Source organism: Malus domestica, chromosome 08, assembly GCF_042453785.1.
Source record: "Malus domestica chromosome 08, GDT2T_hap1".
Classification (NCBI taxonomy): domain Eukaryota; kingdom Viridiplantae; phylum Streptophyta; class Magnoliopsida; order Rosales; family Rosaceae; genus Malus; species Malus domestica.
The window spans coordinates 16,245,414-16,253,953 of NC_091668.1; the positions used below are offsets into that span (position 1 = coordinate 16,245,414).

The window sequence follows — 8,540 nt, forward strand, 5'->3', positions numbered from 1 at the left end:
TTGCACAACAAACTACCTTGGTGAATCAAATTTTACAACGCACTGAGATGCAATGCGCCCACGATGAAGTTTCCCGAAGTAGAACAAAGGTAGACAATGAGCCTTTTAAGCAGCGTCCTGGAAAGCAACCATTCAACCCATCACAAGTTGAGCATTCAGACAGTGCACACTCTCGATTGGGCCCCCGAAATAGCGTATACTCCCGTCTTAGCGCGCGGAGGAGCGTGCATTCTCGGTTAGGCCCACGGGCGAGTATACATTCACGGTTGGGGCCACGCTTTGATAATCAACATGGGCAGCCTTCCAGGCAGAGCATTCATTCACGATTAGGCTCACAAGGAGTATTCTCCACATCACATCGGAGCAGACAGCCTGACAAACGGAAGGAAACAATCATTCAATCCGGCTCTAGTTCAACCGGTAGCCTGCAAAGAAATCCCTCGCGTGCTAGGAATCTATCTCATCCATTGCAGCCACAGCGTAGACGAGCCGAGCGAGAAGAAGAGCAGCCTAGACCGGTAGAAAAAGACCAAGGGCAGCCAAAGGTTCCGCTACCCCAACAAAAGCAAATCCAAAAAGAGGTAGAAAGGCTTTTCAATGAACGGATGCGTGATTTTCGGCGCAACGAAATGGTTGATGAGGCACTAAGGCGAGATATGACCAACATAAGCAGGTCACCTTTCGCGGATGAGATCGAGCAGGCAGAGCCTCCGCGCAAGTTTAGCATGCCGCACTTCACATCTTTCAAAGGAGACGGGGATCCCGAAAGACACTTGAAGCATTACCGAAGTGCGATGGTCCTTTATCGGAATAATGACGCCCTTATGTGCAAAATATTCGCCACTACTTTACAAGGCGAGGCACAAGATTGGTTTCATACCTTGCCGGCACGATCTATCTAGAATTTTGATGATCTTTCCTTGGTTTTCACCAAAGAATACTCATCTTATCGATCGATCAAGAAGAAGTCCGATCACCTGTTCAACGTAAAGAAAAACCCAAAAGAGTCGCTTCGCGATTACGTGAAGAGATTCAAAGCAGAGAAGGCGAAGATCGTCGGATGCGACAACTCGATAGCAAGTGCAGCCTTCCAAAAAGGACTACCAGCAGACCACCCACTGTTTGGAGAAATGATCATGAAAGAAGACCTAACTCTAGCAGATTCCTTTACTCTGGCAGAAAAGCATGCGCTTTGGGACGAGGCTCGACAAGCAGAAAAGGCTCCCGAACAGCCTCGAAAATAGTTGGCAGCTGCTCAAAAGAAGGATGAAAAACAACCCAACAAGGGCAGGCAGGAGTTCAAGCGCAGGGACCGACCCACGACCAAAGAAGGCCCGATGACCAATAACTATTCTAAGTTCTCAATTCTGATTCATCAAATCCTTCGTGACATCAAGAATGAACCATGGTTCAAGTTGCCGAAACAGTCAAAAGGAGATACTTCCAAGTTGGACCACACCAAGTATTGCGCATTCCACCAAGGTCCTGGTCACACAACCAACAACTGCTACACTTGGAAGAACTACCTAGAGAAACTCGTGAAAGAAGGCAAAGTCGATAGATATTTGGACAAGCCAGCTGAGCAGCCAAAAAAGAATGCAGACGGAGATGAGGAGCCACCAACTAAGATGATTCGAATCAATGGCATTTTCGCTGAATCCGAGCACTTGGGGGCCACTAATAATTCCAAAAAGAGGAAGATCCAGCAGGCTTTACTAATCTCACAAGTTCAAGCAGTCGATACCCAACTTGGACCTATCATTGGCTTCACGGAGCAGGATGCGGAAGGAGTCGACTTCCCACACGACGATGCATTAGTAGTATCTGTCCAACTAGCCCATGCTATAGTCGACAGGATGATGGTTGACAATGGAAGTGCGGTCAACCTACTTCAACTTTCAGTCATTCAGAAGATGGGCCTGGAAAGTACAATCATATGTCGGGCAGAGGTACTTACTGGATTCAACGGACACATCTCAACTGCCATTGGCCATATCACACTTGACGTAAAAACACCGCCAGTCGTCTCAAAGCAAACATTCACGATTGTAAGTGACCCGTCTCCCTACAATGGGATTCTTGGGAGACCTTGGTTGATCAAGCTGGATGCTGTCACTTCCGTCAAGTATCAAAAAATTCGATTCCGCATCCCGGGAGGAGGAGTCGGAGAGATCAAGTCTGACCAGGTTTCATCCCGACGATGCACTGTGCAAATGTTGAAAGAAACAAAGAAGAAGACCTTTACCCCCGTAGAGGTTACCGAAGTCCAAAAGGGCAAAGAAATTGCCAAATAGCAATTACAGCAGGTGGATCGAGAAGATGGCGCCCAAGCAGACAAGATAGGATGGAAACCCGAAGAGGACGCCGAAGACATCATTCTTGATCCCCAGCAGCCGGAAAAGACAGCTAAAATTGGCTCACGACTAAGCCCAGACGAGAAGGAAGAACTCACAATTTTCCTTAGGAAAAATCGAGATATCTTCGCATGGTCACCATCCGACATGCCCGGTATTGACCCCAAGGTGGCCTGCCACAAGCTGCACGTCGATCCAACTGCCAAACCGGTAATTCAAAAAAGAAGACATTTCGCTCCCGAACGAGTAGCGATCATCGAGGCAGAAATCAACAAACTATTGGAGGCCGGTTTCATAGAAGAGGTAGCACACTCGGCATGGCTTGCTAATGTCGTACTAGTCATGAAGAAAGAGAAGGGCAAATGGAGGGTTTGCGTAGACTACACCGACCTCAACAAAGCATGCCCAAAAGACCATTATCCTGTCCCCCGGATTGATCTATTAGTAGATTCAACTTCTGGAAACCAGTTGCTTAGTTTCTTAGACGCGTACTCCGGCTACAACCAGATAGCCATGCATGAGCCCGACAAGGAGAAAACTGCGTTCGTGATAGAGCGAGGCACTTACTGCTACAAGGTCATGCCCTTTGGCCTCAAGAACGCGGGAGCCACTTACCAAAGGCTAGTAAATATGATGTTCAAAAAGCAAATTGGGGTAACCATGGAGGTCTATGTCGACGATATCATGGTAAAGGGCAAGCAGCGATCAGATCACATTCGTAATTTAGCAGAAACTTTCAATATCCTTAGAAGGTACAAGATGAAGCTCAACCCCACCAAGTGCACGTTTGAAGTATCTTCAGGCCGATTCCTAGGGTACTTAGTAACCCAACGAGGAATTGAAGCACATCCCAAGCAAATCCAAGCAATCATAGAGATGAAATCTCCAACTACCTTGAAGGAGATCCAAAGCTTGACCGGACGAGCAGCCGCCCTCAATCGCTTCCTCTCACGATCCACCGATCGATGCAAACCCTTTTTCAAAGCTATCAAGAGGGCACAAAAAGACAAATGGGATGAAGAATGCGAAAAAGCTTTCCAAGACTTGAAGAATTATCTCACATCACCTCCCTTACTATCCAAGCCGGAAGCAGCGGAGGATTTGTACATTTATTTGGCAGTTTCCGAGGTAGCAGTGAGCTCTGCTCTCATACGAGAAGAGCTGGGGGCCCAATTGCCGGTATTCTACACTTTTAAAGCTCTTCTCGATGCGGAAACAAGATATCCGAAGATCGAAAAATTAATTTTGGCGTTAGTTGTTGCGGCTCGGAAGCTCAGACCATACTTTCAAGCTCATACGGTCATTGTTATGACTCAATATCCCTTACGATCAATATTACATGGTCCAAACGCTTCTCAACGAGTGATGAAATGGGCATTGGAACTTGGCCAATATGGTTTAGTTTTTCGACCTCGCACAGCGATAAAGGCCCAAGCCTTGGCAGACTTCGTGGTAGAATTCACACCTAGCCTAGGCAACGCAACAGTGCGGCCCAACGACGCCCCAGAAGCAGCCGAGAGTACCTTAGCCACACTTACTCCATCCAATAAAGATTTTTGGAACTTGCATGTCGACGGTGCATCCAACTATAAAGGCTCGGGAGCAGGTGTAGTTCTTGTTACTCCAGATGGCTCAATGCTCGAGCAGGCGATCACTCTAGGTTTCAAAGCATCCAATAACGAAGCAGAGTACGAGGCTTTACTAGCACGCCTCCGAATGGCAAAAGACTTGGCGGTGAAGAAACTCGCAATTCATTCTGATTCCCAACTAATCACCAGCCAGGCTACTGGGGAATACACGGCAAAACACCTAAGGATGGCACAATACCTAAAGAAAGTACGCCAGCAGCTTGAAGCATTTCAGACTTACACTCTCACTCAAGTTCTGCAGGCAGACAATGCACATGCAGATGCACTAGCTGGTTTAGGCTCCGCCCTTGACCACCAATTCAAACGCTCAATTCCGGTGGAATATCTAGACAAGCCAAGCATAGAGATGGAGTCGATAGCCGAAGTGTCACAGGTTAGTGTAACTCCCACTTGGCAAAGTTCAATTATAGACTACTTGGTCAACGGCACATTACCCACAGAAAGATTGGAGTCAAGGAAGCTCCAAATTAAGTCGGCACGTTACTATATGTGGAATGGCATTCTCGTCCGAAGATCCTACACCGGACCACATCTCCGCTGCCTAGCACCTCTCGATGACTTGAAGGTTCTAAGCTCAATCCATGAAGGCGTTTGTGGGAATCACTCTGGAGGTCGATCCTTAGCCCAAAAGGCTCTTAACGCAAGCTATTACTGGCCTACCATGCACCAAGATGCTAAGGAGTTAGTGCAAAAGTGCGACCGCTGCCAACGCTACAAACCAGTACCAGCACTACCCGCCAGTGAGCTACACCCGCAAACGAGTCCTTGGCCATTCATGCAATGGGCAATCGACCTGGTAGGGCCTATGCCGCCTGCTACGGGGGGCAGATGCATGATGATCGTGGCAACCGACTATTTCACCAAATGGGTAGAAGCAGAACCCATGACAACCACAACTCAGATGGACATAGAACGCTTTATATGGAGGAACATCATTTGTCGATTTGGCATCCCTCAGTCTATCGTTACTGACAACGGTCCTCAATGTGTGGGAAAAGATTTGGCAAAGTTCTTCCAAAAATACGGCATCAAACAACACATGTCCACACCAAGATATCCTCAAAGCAATGGGCAGGCTGAAGCATCCAACAAGACGATCCTCGACTGCCTCAAGAAATCCCTCACCGACAAAAAGGGAAAATGGCCATATGAGCTCCCAGGATGTTTATGGGCATATCGCACCACCAAAAGACGAGCAACCGGTGAAACTCCTTTCTCTTTGGCGTTTGGTTCAGAAGCAATCATACCTCCCAACATCATCGTGCCAGGCATCAACACTCTATTGCCAAGCGTTGAGCAGAACAGTAAAGAGATGGCCACAGATTTAGATCTGGCAGAAGAGAGGCGCGAACAAACCATCACCCGCATCGCAGCCTACCAGCAGCAGCTCATTTCCAGCTACAACAAAAGGGCCAAGATCCGGCAGTTCCAACCCGGAGACCTAGTCCTAAGAAAAGCTTTCATCACTGCCCGCAGAGAAGGCTCGAAAAAAATGGACCCCATCTGGGAAGGTCCTTACAAAGATCAGCAGAGTCGGCGGTAAAGGCAGTTATACTCTTGCTACCATGAATGATAAAGAGATCGAGAAGCAATGGAACGCCTACAATTTGAGGAAATACCATGTGTGATTTCACACTATATCAAGACCCGAAGACTCGAGCAGCTCAATGGGCACCACCTCGTAAACCGAGGATTATCCAATCATCATGCAGTTTTGCAACCAAGTTATTTGCTCATTTTATTTTTCAATAAAGAATTCAAAAGTAATTTGTAACTTGGCTTTAATAAATGTCTACAACTACTTATTTCTTTCTGCACTTCAAAAGAAGATTACACCCCCCAAGGGACCAACTGTGCTCTCCAAGGCGGGAGGATAAACTCAACACTCCGAATATCCAGACGTGGATGAGCTTGGCTGCCCTAGAATAACTAGGTGCATGATGGCTTGCGCCGGGATTCCTAGAAGTAGCCACAATGGTCTGTTTCAAGGCTTAGCTAGTTGAAGGATTATGGGTCTATCGGCTTAAACCGCAGGGAACCGGGCCCTAGAGACGGAGGGGGCACATTATGCAGCACACCCAATGGGCGGCTGCCCTGGAAACCTAAAGCTGCTACCGAGTGCACTAAGGTAGCCTACGGATTTCCAGAAGACTGCCTACGGCTTGCCCTTCGAGCAGTAGAACCATGCTAGACTTATGCAACCGCACATTCTTGTGAAAGGTTAAACAAGTTAGCGTGCACACGCGAAGATTTTATCCACTACCGACATGCTACGTAGTCGATAAAATTCACCTCTGCCAAACGCAGAATAACCTACACCAAGTCCTAAAGTGTTGTGATACTTGCTACACAGCCTACGGAATTGGAAAGAGCCAAGGTTGAATAGCCAAGTGGTTACGCGGATTCATCTGCTTCTGTAAGTAAGGCATCCGGCTGCCAACCCTATGGTTAACAACTTTGCAAAAGTTCTACATCAACACCTACGGCTACATAGGCTATGTGGGCTTGTCTGCTTATAAAAAAGTAGCGCGCCTGCCACTGGCCTATAAGGACTAAAGGTTAAAAAAAAAAAAAATTTTAAAAAATTAAAAAAAAAAAAGCAAGGATGGGAAAAGCAAAAGAAGCAAGTTTATTAAATTTTATAGCAAAATTGATAAACAACAAGCAAATACCGAAGGAGTTCAAGCAAAAGCAACAAAGGAAAGAAAAGGAAATCCTAAAAGCTACTTAGAAGACTACTCTTCAGTAGTTTGGACATCTCCTAACTGCTCGGTCGTTACACCTTCAGCAGCCTTGGTGTTTTCAGCAGCGGCATCCTCCGAATCTTTACCCTCGACTGCTCCAGCCTGGGTATCAACTCCTCCAACTATTTCATCGATAGAAGACTCAAAGGTAAAATCGAGCAAGTCTTCTGGAGAAATAGAGAAGGTCTCGAAGTCTTTACCAAAAAACACAAAAATTCACATCATATTTTATTAGCCAATAAAGTGACTAATTAAACCACAAAAATTCACCAAAAAACACACAAAGGGGCCGGCCACTTTCTTGAAAAAGTGGACCAACTTAGTCCTATAAATAGTCACCCATTTTTACCAAACACTCATTCCAAACCTCTTGCAAAAAATCCCAAATACTCTAAACACTATTTCTCTCTAAAAATTCTAACTTTGGCATCGGAGGTTCTTCGGCCAAAGCCCCCCCCATTCATCGTGGGGGCGTGAGGCTTTTGGCCTTAACCTAAGGTGCTAGTTGTTTTGTAGGTGCAAAATCGTCCAAGATCGAGGAGGAGAAAATTTGCATCCACAGACTCATCATGTCCTCCAATTGGAATTACTCCAAAATTCTTCCATTTGGGAGAAAGTCGGAAATCCTATATTGAATATACAATTTAAAGTATCAAAATTCTTACAAAATAATAACCAAAATAAACTAAGATTAGGGTAATATATATAATATAAAATTGACTCATCAATGAACGAGTTCTTGTTCTTCTACAAGTCCATATCGATGCAGCAAAGTGGCGCCGGTGACAAAAACGAAGGCAGTGACACTCGTGGGGATGTCGCTGTTGATCATGAAGATGAAGATGAGGACCTTGCGAAGGCATTCATTGTGTTTGATTTGAACGGCGATGGCCTCATCTCTAGCGAGGAGTTTGAGATCGTACTGAAGAGATTAGGGGTTTTGGAGGAGAATAGCAGCCGTGACTGTAGAACTATGATTCACGTGTACGACACCTACTTGGACGGCCTCCTTGATATTCTGGAATTCAAAACCATGATGTTCCAAAATACTATTTCTTAACTTATCCACATTTACATTTTTTGAGATTTAAGTGAAAGTATTTGCAGCCCCTGCCCAAGCAGTTCTCTCTCTCTCTATATATATATAATGATAAATGGTTTTTGTTTTTGTTTTTTTTTAATTCTAAGTGATATTTACTACTCTATTTTAAGTTAAAATTTGAAGAGGTAGATCTAATTCAATCCGAAATGTAGTAGGTTGAAGAGGGGTACAAAGTTTTTCTTGTTAAACTTTCTCGAACAAGGTAAGAGGTTACTAAGTCAGCTTAAATCCTTAGTTGAACTCCGCAGTTAAAGAGGTTATGGAGTTAACTCAAATGCTCAAGGATGTGCAGTAGCTCACAAATACAGATGTTAATGTCAATCTGATTGCTTTTGGTCTCATAAAAGTTTCAAATTAGAAAAATTTTTGCTTATGCCTCCTCATCCTTCTTCCTCTACCAATTGGTGCTACTATATATATTTTGGTTGTTGTATGGGATCCATCATCTTGTAATTTCAACCATCTAAGCGATATAATCTACATTATTGTATCAAAATAACAAACATTATAATCTGCACGTCACCGCTAAGTACTCATACGTTTTTTTTTTCTTTTTTCCTGAACAAAGATATTATCTACAATAAGAGAGTAGGACAATGGACCAAGCCTCACAATGAGTTAGCAATAATGTGATTCCGGTTCACCTTTGATGAGAAACGAAACTAAGACCTCTCACTTACAAGTGAGAGGT

General features: G+C 45.0%; 2 protein-coding genes across 2 annotated transcripts; both read left to right on the plus strand.

Annotated features, from left to right (window-relative positions):
* The first annotated feature begins 1,337 nt into the window (after positions 1-1,337).
* On the plus strand, positions 1,338-2,294 carry LOC139198058 (uncharacterized). The gene has a single exon (XM_070826311.1). It carries the CDS (start codon positions 1,338-1,340, stop codon positions 2,292-2,294), a length of 957 nt encoding a protein of 318 aa, XP_070682412.1.
* Positions 2,295-7,474: 5,180 nt separating this feature from the next.
* Positions 7,475-7,807, plus strand: LOC139198059 (probable calcium-binding protein CML44). Its single transcript, XM_070826312.1, has one exon. The coding sequence runs from the start codon at positions 7,475-7,477 to the stop codon at positions 7,805-7,807; it is 333 nt and encodes a 110-aa protein (XP_070682413.1).
* Positions 7,808-8,540: the final 733 nt, after the last annotated feature.